At 41.0% G+C, this 15,296-nt stretch overlaps 1 protein-coding gene across 1 annotated transcript in view; it reads left to right on the forward strand.

Moving 5' to 3' along the window:
• Nucleotides 1–6,991: 6,991 nt before the first annotated feature.
• LOC126235786 (transcription initiation factor TFIID subunit 7) overlaps nucleotides 6,992–15,296 on the forward strand; it is a 68,261-nt gene continuing 59,956 nt past the window's right edge. The window contains exon 1 of the mRNA XM_049944595.1: nucleotides 6,992–7,229. Coding sequence (XP_049800552.1) covers nucleotides 7,149–7,229 — 81 coding nt within the window. The 5' untranslated portion in view covers nucleotides 6,992–7,148. The remainder of the gene's footprint in view (nucleotides 7,230–15,296) is intronic.

Below are 15,296 nucleotides of genomic sequence, written 5' to 3' on the forward strand. Positions count from 1 at the left end.
GTATTGACCATAGATATTTATATTTCTTTAATAATGCACTCTTTAGACAGTGATATTTGGAATAACGGAAATTTGTACTAATTACTGGATAATTTTGTATTTCTTGTTTTTATGACTGACATACCTGTGATGTTGGTGCTTGACCGACCATGGGCTGGGCTTAGCATTTTGATAGGTATGGAGGGGGTGAATGGATGGGACTTGTTCCGGGTCCAGTGTAGTCACTAATGTTATGTATGCATAATGCAGTAGCTTATATATGTGGATCCTCGAGTCAAAATTTGTACGAAAAGGACATTTATTGGACTCCGATTATTTGCAGTTTGCAGGAATGGCTTGCATATTAGAAAAGGAAGGCAGAAGTGTAAAACAATGCAAAAAGGAATGTGGGTCCGAAAAACGTCATTACATGGTTGTTGTTGTTGTGGACTTCAGTCCAGAGATTGGTTTGATGCAGTTCTCCATGCTGCTCTATCCTGAGCAAGCCTCTTCATCTCCAAATAACTACTGCAACCACATCCTTCTGAATCTGCTTGCTGTATTCATCTCTTGTTCTCCCTCTACGATTTTTACCCTCCACCCTTCCATCCAGTACTAAATTGAAGATCCCTTGATGCCTCAGAACGAGAACGTGTCCTACCAACTGATCCCTTCTTCTAGTCAAGTACTGCCACAAATTCCTCTTCTCCCCAGTTCTTTTCATTTCCTCCTCATTAGTTAGTGAACTACCGATCTTATCTTCAGCATTCTTCTGTATCACCACATTTCAAAAGCTTCTATTCTCTTCTTCTTGTCTAAACTGTTTATCATCCATGTTTCACTTCCACAAATGGCTACACTCCACACAAAAACTTTCAGAAAAGACTTCCTGACACTTAAATCTATACTTGGTATTAAGAAATTGTTCTTCAGAAACACCTTCCTTGCTATAGCCCATCTACATTTTATGTCCTCTATACTTCGACCAGCATCAGTTATTTTGCTCCCCAAATAGCAAAACTCATCCACTACTTTAAGTATTTTATTTGCTACTCTAATACCCTCAGCATCACCTGATTTAATTCGACTACATTCCATTATGGGCTGGGCTTAGCATTTTGATAGGTATGGAGGGGGTGAATGGATGGGACTTGTTCCGGGTCCAGTGTAGTCACTAATGTTATGTATGCATAATGCAGTAGCTTATATATGTGGATCCTCGAGTCAAAATTTGTACGAAAAGGACATTTATTGGACTCCGATTATTTGCAGTTTGCAGGAATGGCTTGCATATTAGAAAAGGAAGGCAGAAGTGTAAAACAATGCAAAAAGGAATGTGGGTCCGAAAAACGTCATTACATGGTTGTTGTTGTTGTGGACTTCAGTCCAGAGATTGGTTTGATGCAGTTCTCCATGCTGCTCTATCCTGAGCAAGCCTCTTCATCTCCAAATAACTACTGCAACCACATCCTTCTGAATCTGCTTGCTGTATTCATCTCTTGTTCTCCCTCTACGATTTTTACCCTCCACCCTTCCATCCAGTACTAAATTGAAGATCCCTTGATGCCTCAGAACGAGAACGTGTCCTACCAACTGATCCCTTCTTCTAGTCAAGTACTGCCACAAATTCCTCTTCTCCCCAGTTCTATTCATTTCCTCCTCATTAGTTAGTGAACTACCGATCTTATCTTCAGCATTCTTCTGTATCACCACATTTCAAAAGCTTCTATTCTCTTCTTCTTGTCTAAACTGTTTATCATCCATGTTTCACTTCCACAAATGGCTACACTCCACACAAAAACTTTCAGAAAAGACTTCCTGACACTTAAATCTATACTTGGTATTAAGAAATTGTTCTTCAGAAACACCTTCCTTGCTATAGCCCATCTACATTTTATGTCCTCTATACTTCGACCAGCATCAGTTATTTTGCTCCCCAAATAGCAAAACTCATCCACTACTTTAAGTATTTTATTTGCTACTCTAATACCCTCAGCATCACCTGATTTAATTCGACTACATTCCATTATGCTCGTTTTACTTTTGTTGATGTTCTCCTTATATCCTCCTTTCAAGATACTGTTCATTCTAATCAGTTGCTCTCCCACGTCCATTGCTGTCTCTGACAGAATTACAATGTTGTCAGAAAACCTCAAAGTTTTTATTTCTTCTCCATGGGTTTTAATTCCTACTTCAAATTTTTCTCTTGTTTCGTTACTGGTTGCAACAGTGTGTCACTCCCTTCTCAACCACTGCTTCCCTTTCGCGCCTATCGACTCTTATAGCTGCCACCTGGTTTCTGCGTAACACCCCACCCGTCACTTATCTGGTTTTGGCATATGTTCACCCCAGCTAATTGACTAACAGATCAACAGAGAGTGCAAAACTGCCGCAATAGCGGATAACACACCTGATTGAACTGCGGTGGCACTGTTGACATTAATTGATTCAGAATTGATTACTTTTAATTAAAAAGGGGTGCACATTGATGTTATATCAGCTATTGAACACCAAATGCAAATGTTGAACATAAAATTAATTAAGAAAGTGACTTGGGATTTCAACTACTTGATTGAAAACAGATGCACAAATTTATTTTAACTCCCGACCTTCAGTCATCGCATTACATGACTCTCCTAAAAGGCAGTGGTAATAAATTGCGTTTACATGGAGTAAAGCGCGATAAATCAAAATTCCTATCGACTGACCCAGGCGTAATGTGAAGTGCGAGAAGAATTCCACAATACAGGGCCCATGAAACCCTCGTGGAAACTTCGCCAACGTGATCCAACAAATTAATCAGTAGCCTAACTCAAGCCAGAGCGGATGCAATATCACCGAATTCAGCGTGGCGGGGCGGCGTCGTTGTACGGACGAAGGCCGGCCTCATAGTGCTGCAAGGCTGCTCTCGTCTATTCACTCCTAGCTATCTTGCTCAGTTCATAGCTGAACTAACACTTTCTATCTCCAAGCTCAATCGTTCCATTTGCTAAGTCCTAAAATGCAGAGATGCTCACTCTCTCTCAGGCAAGCTGGGAATGGAAGGCCTCTACGGAGACTTCTGCCAGTCCACTCTTCGCCTCGGTTTCCTCTCCAGCAAAATCACTTACGCCAATTGCAGCGCCAGTTGTATTAATTATGCGTCGCTTCCCAGCGCCGACAAATGCCTGCTCTGGGGAGTGAACAAATTCCCACAAAATTTCCCTTCCTCTCAACTTCTGCTATTTAGCTCCTCCCAGGCCACCCATCAAGGTTAGCGTCTGCACAAAACACCAATTTTTCCGGAATTCTGACTCCCAGAAGAGCACTTCAAATTCCTTGGTCCTACTTTCCTATCGGAAGCCACCGTATTTCATTCTGTCGCTCTTCACCTGATTTACTTCAGACTCTGCGGACCGTGAATTCAGCGTGAAGTTGCTATAGTCACGAACACGCATATTTTGGCCTCTGTTGACCGCTCCACCGTAGCTTTGCGCGGCTTTCTCACATGTTTCACTGAAAACGAGACTACAGACATTTATCAACAGGCATAAAATTTCTCTGTCTGCTTCCCATTACACCAGCATGGGGTCAACGACCCCCTCACTGTCACTCATCTTAAGGCAGCTGGAGGCCCCGCCCCGTTACCACTTTCTCAGAGTTTGAGGCGCCCTAAGCTGGCTATTGTCGATTCCCTTCGCCGCTCCCCAGCCGAGCGCGCCCCCGTCCGTGGTCAACTCTGAATACTTCCCTGGGATAAACTAGCCTCCAGTAAATCGACGCGTTTCCAAAAGTTTTCATGTCACATGAATTACTTTAAAACTATCACCCAACACTAATTATTCCAATACCCTGTACAAGATGCATTGTGGCTTGTCAGTCATTTTTGTTCAGCCCTACTGTTCGCTCGACATGAGTTCGGTGATCTTTAATGACTTCATGTAAGGGGCATAGTTCTTGCCATCTAACATCTGTATAATTTGTAAATAGCCTTTCACTCCCTGTATTTTACCCCTGCCACCATCAGAATTTGACAGATAGTATTCCAGATAATATCGTCAAAAGCTTTCTTTAAGTCTACAAATGCTAGAAACATAGGTTTGCCTTTCCTTAACCTACCTTCTAAGATAAGTAATAGGGTCAGTATTGCCTCGCATGTTCCAACATTTTTACCAAATCCAAACTTATGTTCCCTGAGGTCAGCTTCTACCAGCTTTTCCATTCATCTGTAAAGAATTCGTGTTAGTATTTTGCAACCATGACTTATTAAACTGATAGTTCGGTAATTTTCACAGCTGTCAACACCTGCTATCTTTTGGATTGGAATTATTATATTCTTTTTGAAGTCTGAGAGTATTTTGCCTGTCTCAGACATCTTGCTCACCATATGGTAGAGTTTTGTCAGGACTGGCTCTGCCAAGGCTGTCAGTAGTTCTAGTGGAATGTTGGCTACTCCCGGGGCCTTGTTTCGACTCAGGTTTTTCAGTGCTCTATCAAACTCTTCTCGCAATCTGAGGTTGTTATGCCAGTCTCATACATCTTGTACACCAGATGGAAGAGTTTTGCTATGGTTACCTTCCCCAACGCTATCAGTAGCCATTACATGGCACAGAAAGGGAATTTCATTTACTATACAAGGAGCCTGAGGAAGAGAAATCTGCATTATATATTTTAGGAAGTCGATGCACCCGTTTTCTTTTCTTTCCTTCTTTTTTTCCTCAAATTATTCACAGCATTACTAAAAGGAACACAGTGTTACGAGCTGCCATCATATCCCACGAAAAATTGTTTTGTTTGAGATTAAGTGTAGCTGCCATTCCAGTGCAAATTTTTGTGCATTAGTCACCTCTCACTCAGCACCTTTCCCTTCAAGATTTATAGATTTTCTTTACATCCTGTATTTGGCTGTTAACAGTTCAGGTGCCTTGTTTATAATTGGGTTCGCTAGTGAAACTACATAAATGTTGATCACTGGTGCTTGCAAAACCGTTTCACATACAATCCAGAGAGCTACTTAACAATAAATAAGTATGCCAAAACTCATGCTTAAATATACAACTCGAAAACATTAATTTATTTATAGTTTATAAACAATGCATTTTGTCACTGCTGCAGTGACGGCAGGTTTCAGTTCTCTTCTTTATCAGACATCACATATACCTGACAACATATTTATTTATTTTTATTTTATTTATTTATTTTGACCAATATTTGAGCATTGTTATCCCATTGATGTCATCATAGGAGTTTACATATATTATGCAAATACATTTTTTGACACAGTTACAGTATAGATAGTAATAGAACACAAGGCACATAAAATATACACTAGAGAACAATTTATTAATTTGAGTTTTCTTTAATGTTAAGTAGGCAACAGTACATAAAAAGTGACGGGACTGCCAATACTTTCAAGTCTTTAAAAAGTGGTCTGGAGTAGGTTTTAAAGTTTGTAGCTCCAGGAATAGACTTGATAGCCTTTTTCTCAGATAACATTTTTTTGGCCCCTACAGCATTACCCCATAAAAGAATACCATATCGTAGATGGCAGTGAAAGGAGGCATAGTAGGATTTAAGAAACAGAGATGATGGTACACATGTCTGTATTTTAGTCAATAAAAACTTAACACATGAGAGTTTTCTGGATATGTGATCTTTGTATTTGTCTCTAATTAATTTGGAATCAAGGTATATACCAAGTGCCTTAACAGTTGAACACTCAGTCTCACTGCTTGATAAACTGAAAGTAATGTTCACTGTCTGTTTCACAGTTGATGGATGGAACATTGCTTTTGAACCATGTATTACACAGGTTAAAATAGTCTTTGTTTTATAGTTTCAATTTGTTTATCTCTTTCCCAGAGCTCATGGTTCTTGTGTCATCAGCATACAGTACAGATTTACATGGCAAGTTGCTGAGAAGATCATTCACAAATATTATAAACAGTAAAGGGCCAAGCACAGAACACAGAGGATGACCCTCGAGTTACATATAAGTACTGGAACTTTTAGTTATTGTAGACACAGTTGGATTCCCAAGTTTCTCAAGTAATATTGTATGGTTCACCGAATTAACATACAAATAAGTTACATACACCCATCAACATGATTCTATTCATAATATTTCTTTTTCTTCAAGCTGCAGCTAAATTGCAATCCATTTCATTGTAAAATATCAAATATATTACCCATATGTATAAAAATCCACTTTATAATTTTAGTAGATGGTAACTAATTTAGTACACTCTAGTCATACAATTTAGACTGCTGCATCACTAGTTCAATTAATCTTTCGTCATTAATAATAAATTTAAAAAAAGAAATAACGAACAACAAACAACTGATAACAACGAGGGAACGAAATATCACACCGTGACGGTGTCGTGACTTGACGTGGCGTGACTTGATGTGGCGTGACGTGACCGGACGGTCAATATGGATGCCACCAATTGAAATAAGTTGCAGAATGTTTTCATGGGGCCTGACGTGACGACCGGTATGAATTGTCCTTTATTCCCTTATAAATAGTGTTTGACGTGTTTGTGTGTATATATCAACGCTGGCAATTAAACGTCGATATTTTGAAATGTTATTTCACTTCTCAGTACTTTTCACATAAAATTATTCAAGAACATACGTTGTGAATCTAGCTTGGGTCATAAATGATCTTAATCATTTGTAGTTCCTCAATTCCAGGACGATATTCCGGCTTTTTTACGTTATTACGGATGGTGGCTCGTAATATTATTTCCACTATTCGCTACTGACGTGACAGACAATGTGAATACTCCCACTGTGTCACTTAGATGTGACGGACAGTGTGAATTGGCCTTACCGAGGGCTCGTATCATACTTCAGTCGATTGCATTTGTATCCCTTGTTGCTTTCCTTTTGTAGTATTGAAGTACCTCATTAAATTATCAGAAATGTTGACTAAGTGAAACATACGACAGGGTATAATTGCCGAACACAGGGGGAAAAAAATATGAAGAATTTGACCAAAGGTGGTTCGTAATGTCGTCGTGAACTGTTGTGTCTTCCATAAGTTCCTTGCAACAAGTGTTGTTTACCTACTGTCAAAACGGTGTGGAGTATATGTACATATGATATTGTATATAAACGTTAGAGAGTGATGTATTATGCAAATCACATATACACAGCAAACCGTAGGTAAAATCTGAAACATCAATATGAATCGGCACAATGAACCAAAACGAGAAGCTGAGCCGCCAGTGGAGCTAGAGAGCCAATTTATCTTACGGCTCCCACCAGTAAGTTATCTTTCTGTTCACTCGATTTGTATGCACCGTATTTAAACTAACATTTTTTTTCCATGTCGTGCCAACTCATACTACCTCGGCAACTATAAACTTAATTTGTGCGTTGTGAGTGTTGTGCATAACCTATTTTGTAGTAAGTTGACGTTTGTTCAAATGGCTCTGAGCACTATGGGACTCAACTGCTGAGGTCATTAGTCCCCTAGAACTTAGAACTAGGTAAACCTAACTAACCTAAGGACATCACAAACATCCATGCCCGAGGCAGGATTCGAACCTGCGACTGTAGCGGTCTTGCGGTTCCAGACTGCAGCGCCTTTAACCGCACGGCCACTTCGGCCGGTCAGTTGACGTTTGTGATTTACAGTTACTGTGGATATCAAACGTATCGTGTCACATTAGTTTCCTATTTTAACAGGAATGTATATTGCCTCCAGTTGTCACAGATTAAAGTTGTTGTTGAATTTGATAGCAGATATAACATGGAAAACGTTCCACAGACGTATTACATTTTGTACAAGGTTTTTGTGTTGGCGTAATGGAGCTCTCGTTTTAGCTGTTAATCGCCCAGGCTACTGTAATATTTGTAGCGCTTCAAACCCATAAATTGAAAGATAATGAGAAAACTTTAGTTGCAAGTTATTTGTTTACTTTTCTGTAAAATATTTCATTGAACCCCCCCATGAACCATGGACCTTGCCGTTGGTGGGGAGGCTTGCGTGCGTCAGCGATACAGATGGCCGTACCGTAGGTGCAACCACAACAGAGGGGTATCTGTTGAGAGGCCAGACAAACATGTGGTTCCTGAAGAGGGGCAGCAGCCTTTTCAGTAGTTGCAGGGGCAACAGTCTGAATGATTGACTGATCGGGCCTTGTAACATTAACCAAAACGGCCTTGCTGTGCTGATACTGCGAACGGCTGAAAGCAAGGGGAAACTACAGCCGTAAATTTTCCCGAGGACATGCAGCTTCACTGTATGATTAAATGATGATGGCGTCTTCTTGGGTAAAATATTCCGGAGGTAAAATAGTCCCCCATTCGGACCTCCGGGCAGGGACTACTTCTGAGGATGTCGTTATCAGGAGAAAGAAAACTGGCGTTCTACGGATCGGAGCATGGAATGTCAGATCCCTTAATCGGGCAGGTAGATTAGAAAATTTAAAAAGGGAAATGGATAGGTTAAAGTTAGATATAGTGGGAATTAGTGAAGTTCGGTGGCAGGAGGAACAAGACTTCTGGTCAGGTGAATACAGGGTTATAAATACAAAATCAAATAGGGGTAATGCAGGAGTAGGTTTAATAATGAATAAAGAAATAGGAGTGCGGGTTAGCTACTACAAACAGCATAGTGAACGCATTATTGTGGCCAAGATAGACACAAAGCCCATGCCTACTACAGTAGTACAAGTTTATATGCCAACTAGCTCTGCAGATGATGAAGAAATTGAAGAAATGTATGACGAGATAAAAGAAATTATTCAGGTAGTGAAGGGAGACGAAAATTTAATAGTCATTGGTGACTGGAATTCGTCAGTAGGAAAAGGGAGAGAAGGAAACATAGTAGGTGAATATGGATTGGGGGGAAGAAATGAAAGAGGAAGCCGCCTTGTAGAATTTTGCACAGAGCATAACTTAATCATAGCTAACACTTGGTTCAAGAATCATAAAAGAAGGTTGTATACCTGGAAGAATCCTGGAGATACTAAAAGGTATCAGATAGATTATATAATGGTAAGACAGAGATTTAGGAACCAGGTTTTAAATTGTAAGACATTTCCAGGGGCAGATGTGGATTCTGGCCACAATCTATTGGTTGTGAACTGCAGATTGAAACTGAAGAAACTGCAAAAAGGTGGGAATTTAAGTAGATGGGACCTGGATAAACTGAAAGAACCAGAGGTTGTAGAGTGTTTCAGGGAGAGCATAAGGGAACAATTGACAGGTATGGGGGAAAGAAATACAGTAGAAGAAGAATGGGTAGCTCTGAGGGATGAAGTAGTGAAGGCAGCAGAGGATCAAGTAGGTAAAAAGACGAGGGCTAATAGAAATCCTTGGGTAACAGAAGAAATATTGAATTTAATTGATGAAAGGAGAAAATATAAAAATGCAGTAAATGAAGCAGGCAAAAAGGAATACAAACGTCTCAAAAATGAGATCGACAGGAAGTGTAAAATGGCTAAGCAGGGGTGGCTAGAGGACAAATGTAAGGATGTAGAGTCTTGTCTCACTAGGGGTAAGATAGATACTGCCTACAGGAAAATTAAAGATACCTTTGGAGAGAAGAGAACCACTTGTATGAATATCAAGAGCTCAGATGGCAACCCTGTTCTAAGCAAAGAAGGGAAGGCAGAAAGGTGGAAGGAGTATATAGAGGGTTTATACAAGGGCGATGTACTTGAGGACAATATTATGGAAATGGAAGAGGATGTAGATGAAGATGAAATGGGAGATAAGATACTGCGTGATGAGTTTGACAGAGCACTGAAAGACCTGAGTCGAAACAAGGTCCCGGGAGTAGACAACATTCCATTAGAACTACTGATGGCCTTGGGAGAGCCAGTCGTGACAAAACTCTACCATCTGGTGAGCAAGATGTATGAGACAGGTGAAATACCCTCAGACTTGATGAAGAATATAAGAATTCCAATCCCAAAGAAAGCAGGTGTTGACAGATGTGAAAATTACCGAACTATCAGTTTAATAAGTCACAGCTGCAAAATACTAACGCGAATTCTTTACAGACGAATGGAAAAACTGGTAGAAGCGAACCTCGGGGAAGATCAGTTTGGATTCCGTAGAAATGTAGGAACACGTGAGGCAATACTGACCCTACGACTTGTCTTAGAGAATAGATTAAGGAAAGGCAAGTCTATGTTTCTAGCATTTGTAGACTTAGAGAAAGCTTTTGACAATGTTGATTGGAATTCTCTCTTTCATATTCTGAAGGTGGCAGAGGTAAAATACAGGGAGCGAAAGGCTATTTACAATTTGTACAGAAACCAGATGGCAGTTATAAGAGTCAAGGGGCATGAAAGGGAAGCAGTGGTCAGGAAGGGAGTGAGACAGGGTTGTAGCCTCTCCCCGATGTTATTCAATCTGTATATTGAGCAAGCAGTAAAGGAAACAAAAGAAAAATTCGGAGTAGGTATTAAAATTCATGGAGAAGAAGTAAAAACTTTGAGGTTCGCCGATGACATTGTAATTCTGTCGGAGACAGCAAAGGACTTGGAAGAGTAGTTGAACGGAATGGACAGTGTCTTGAAAGGAGGATATAAGATGAACATCAACAAAAGCAAAACGAGGATAATGGAATGTAGTCAAATTAAATCGGGTGATGCTGAGGGGATTAGATTAGGAAATGAGACACTTAAAGTAGTAAAGGAGTTTTGCTATTTGGGGAGTAAAATAACTGATGATGGTCGAAGCAGAGAGGATATACAATGTAGACGGGCAATGGCAAGGAAATCGTTTCTGAAGAAGAGAAATTTGTTAACATCGAGTATAGATTTAAGTGTCAGGAAGTCATTTCTGAAAGTATTTGTATGGAGTGTAGCCATGTATGGAAGTGAAACATGGACGATAACCAGTTTGGACAAGAAGAGAATAGAAGCTTTAGAAACGTGGTGCTACAGAAGAATGCTGAAGATTAGTTGGGTAGATCACATAAGTAATGAGGAGGCATTGAATAGAATTGGGGAGAAGAGGAGTTTGTGGCACAACTTGACAAGAAGATGGGACCGGTTGGTAGGGCATGACCTGAGGCATCAAGGGATCACAAATTTAGCATTGGAGGGCAGCGTGGAGGGTAAAAATCGTAGAGGGAGACCAAGAGATGAATACACTAAGCAGATTCAGAAGGATGTAGGTTGCAGTATGTACTGAGAGATGAAGAAGCTTGCACAGGATAGAGTAGCATGGAGAGCTGCATCAAACCAGTCTCAGGACTGAAGACCACAACAACAACAACATTTTATTGAAAGCACTGCAGCACTACTGTGTGTACTGTTTTAAGGTAAAGGATGAATTACTGTTCTTAAACAGCTGGAAATAGCCCTGACTACTGTCTATTGATTGGAAACTGCTGCAAGTGGATGTGTTTTGAGGGCTATTGACAATTAGGTATCAGAGATACCAAAGATACCTCAAGCACTATCCTCTCCTGTGGAGTCCGCAGCTCGTGGTCTAGTGGCCAGCATTGCTGCCTCTGGATCACAGGGCCCCGGGTTTGATTCCCAGCCAGGTTGGGGAGTTTTTCTGCCCAGGGACTGCATGTTTGTGTTATCATCATCATCTTCGTCATTCGTGACACAGTTCTAATTTGTTGATCCCTTCTGAATAATAGGAATTGTCCAAGTCTGCAAAATAGCTATTGGTTGCTGCAATCACCTCCTCGTTTGAATAAAATCTTTGTCCCACCAGCCATTATTTCAAATTGGGGAACAAATAGTAGTCCAAGGGAGCCAAGTCTGGAGTATAGGGGGGATGTTAAACGAGTTGGAATCCTATTTCCATTAATTTTGCGACCACAACCGCTGAGGTATGTGCTGGTGCATTGGCGTGATGGAAAAGGATTTTTTTGCAGTCCAATCACCAGCGTTTTTCTTGCAGCTCGGTTTTCAAATGATCCAATAGCGATGAGTAATATGCACCTGTAATAGTTTTCCAGATAGTTGATGAGAATTATCCCTGTTTCATCCACAGTGGGGAAATGATGCTTATAGTCCTGCGGATTCTTTCTGAACAGCTGCCAACTATCCTTGCAACACTTCACACGATTCAGTTTTTGGTCAAGCGTGAGCAATCGCGGAACCCATCTTCCGGATAGCTTTCTCATGTCCAAATGTTTATGCAAAATATTATGTACTTGTTCATTCAAGATGCCTACAGCACTAGCAATCTCACGCACCACAACTCTTCTGTTACCCATCACCATATCATAGATTTTATCAATGATTTGTGGAGTCGTAACCTCCACAAAGCGTCCAGAACGTTCAGTATCACTTGTGCCTATATGGCCACTCCGAAAATTTTGAAACCACTTATAAACTGTTCTAATTAAAGGTGCGGAGTCACCGTAATGTTTATCAAGCATCTCTCTAGTCTCCTGAGGCATTTTGCCTTTCATAAAGTAATGTTTAATCACCACACAAAATTATTTTTCGTCCATTTTTTGACAATCACTCGACTTCCTAGATTCACATGAATGCCAAACACAAAGAAATAGACCAATATGGCAGAAACTCTGTGTGCGTTCTTTCCAAAGATGCTATTAACTTAACCTGACCTCGATACGTGCCGGTGGTGCTATCTCTTGGACTTTGCACAGACTTTTCAAACGCCCCTCGTAATTACAAGGAGGCCTTTTGGTGGAAAGCTTACTTGTTTAGAAATCTTTTTGTTGCGCCTGTCTGTGACTCATCTCCAGTGTATGGTTAGTGGCAATCTACCCTTTTTGACAATATTATGAAAAGGATAGTTGCTACTCACAATGTAGCAGAGACACTGAGTTGCAGATAGGCGCAATGAAAATACTGTCAAACAGAGCTTTTGTCTAAACAGCCTTCATCAGAATTAGACAACACACACGACCACAGTTTCTGGCTGCGTAGGTCAGACTGAGAACAGCAGTGCATGATGGGAGAAGCAAACTGGGTGCTGAGAGTGAGGAGGCTGGGGTAGGGAGGAGGAGGGATAGCAGGCTAGGGGTGGGACACGGTAAAGTGCTGCTTGTGGGAGCATACAGGGATATAATGCGGAGAAGGTACTGCAGATAGGTGCACTCTGGAGGTTAGATGGAGGGGGAGGGGGGCAGCAGAAAAGGATAGAAGTAAAAAGACTGTGGGTGCGTCGGTGGAATAGAGGGCTGTGTTGTGCTGGAATGGGAACAAGAAAGGGGACACATCAGCAAAGGGCAGCATCTAATGAAGGTTGATGCCAGGAGGGTTATAGGAATGTAGGATATATTGTAGGGAGAGTTCCCAGGTGCATTTCAGAAAAGGTGGTGTTGGTGTAAAGGATCCAGATGGCACAGGCTGTGAAGCAATCATTGAAGTGAAGAACATTGTGTTGTGCAGCATACTCAGCAAATGGGTGGTCCAGCTGTTTCTCGGCCACAGGTTGTCAGTGGCCATTCATGCGGATAGACAAGCTTGTTGGTTGTCATGCCCATGCAAAATATGGCGCAGTGGTTGCAGCTCAGCTTATAGGCCATGACTGGTATCACAGGTAGCCCAGCCTTTGATGGGATAGGTGATGCCTGTGACCAGATTGGAGTAGGTGGTGGTGAGAGGGTGTATGGGGCAGGGTTTGCATCTAGGTCTATTACAAGGGTATAAGCCGCGAGGCGAGGGGTTAGGAACATGGGCTGTGTATGGATGTTGTTTAATCTATCCTTTTCATAATGCAAAAATTAAAGTGTCCTCCCCCCCCCCCCCCCCTCCTTGGACTTTTTAGATTGAATAATGTAAGGGAGAGGCTATAACCCAGTCTCGCTCCTTCGGGTCGACCGAAGCGTCCGATCCCACCCGTCGGCTTTGACCTGTGACGTAAGGCTGTTGTGGTGTGTGACGTCTCGATGGCGCGGAATTTAGTTTGTGAGAGTGGCGTGTTTGTAGGTGTCGTTTTGATGCGATGGGTGGTGCTCCCTGGTGGTGTGTTAGGTGATATTTTTGGTTTAGTTTGCGAGTGTGGTGTCGTGTGTGAATTTTGGTAAATTGCTTTTTTTTATGTCTTTGGTAGGTATGGATATGACTGACAGGGTCAACAGTTTTCGGTTGTCGGCTATGATGAGGGACAGTGCGTTTTCTCTAATAAAATTTCTTCAACTATTCGGGTTTTTGGATGAAGTTGTGAAGTGTTCAGTTTGTCGTGAAGAAATGAGGCTTACTTAAAGTTCCAGCATCTTGGACTAGGTACGGCTGTATGTGGAACTGTCGTAAGGATAACAGGTTAAGGGAAGTGTTTGTTCCCAATGTGTGGCTGTGAATGTTGGTATTGGTATCAGGAGATGTTTTTGAGCTATATAGGTCAAGGGAAGTGTTAGGTCCTAATTTATTGGATCGGGAGCTGCTGTTGAGCTATATAGGTCAAGGGAAGTGTCCGATTCCAGATGATATTGTGTTAGTGGTATTTGGGGAGTTTTGTCTGTTTTTTGTCGTTTTGTATGGGAGTGGGTGTCTAAATTTGTTTATATTTAGTTTGTCCCTACCCAAAAACCCCCTATTTCCCGCACTTGTCCTGTTAGTGTCATTAGGCTTTTTGTGGAACGTGTGTGTGTTTGTTTTTCGATGTATTTTCGTCCTCATAATGTGTACGTAATGACTTTATATGCGCAATATTGGAATCGTGGTTTATGGTCGTTTCCGCCATATTTGTGACGTCATGGGTCAAAGCAGACGGGCGGGATCGGACGCTTCCGTATTTCCGCTCCTTCCTCTCTTATTGCCCCCCTTTTGTGTCTTTTGACAATTAGAACTGTTGTCCAACTTGTAACTTGTGAAAAGGTTTAAATTTTAAGTCTTACAAAATTCTGTTGCATAGTTGGACAGTTCATGATGGGAGAGACTCACTATGTATGCAGTCTCAGAAAGAAACTTATAAAGAAACAGTGAATATTGTGCAATATGTATAAAACAAAGCATAAGTGTATATTGTATAAAACAAAGCTTAAATGTGTATCTAAAACTATAAAGCGCAAACCACTGTGAAGTGCAAGGCCAAGGGTACTTCCCATTGTACCAGTTATTATTCATTCCTTCCATTCCATTCATGTATGGAGCACAGAAAGAATGATTGTTTAAATGCGTCTGTGCATGTTGTAATTAATCTAATCCCTATGGAAATGTTACATAGGGAATTTTAGTGTATTCCTAGAGTCATCACATGGAGCCAGTTCTTGAAATTTTTTAAGTAGTCGTTCTCGGGATAGTTTGTTTCTATCTTCAAGTGTGTGCCAGTTCAGTTTCTTCAACATCTCTCAATCATTCTGCCTTTGGTCATACAAACCTGTGACAATTCATACTGCTCTTTTCTGTATACGTTGAATATCGTGTTAGCCCTAT

Source organism: Schistocerca nitens, chromosome 2 (genome assembly GCF_023898315.1).
Source record: "Schistocerca nitens isolate TAMUIC-IGC-003100 chromosome 2, iqSchNite1.1, whole genome shotgun sequence".
Taxonomy (NCBI): Eukaryota; Metazoa; Arthropoda; class Insecta; order Orthoptera; family Acrididae; genus Schistocerca; species Schistocerca nitens.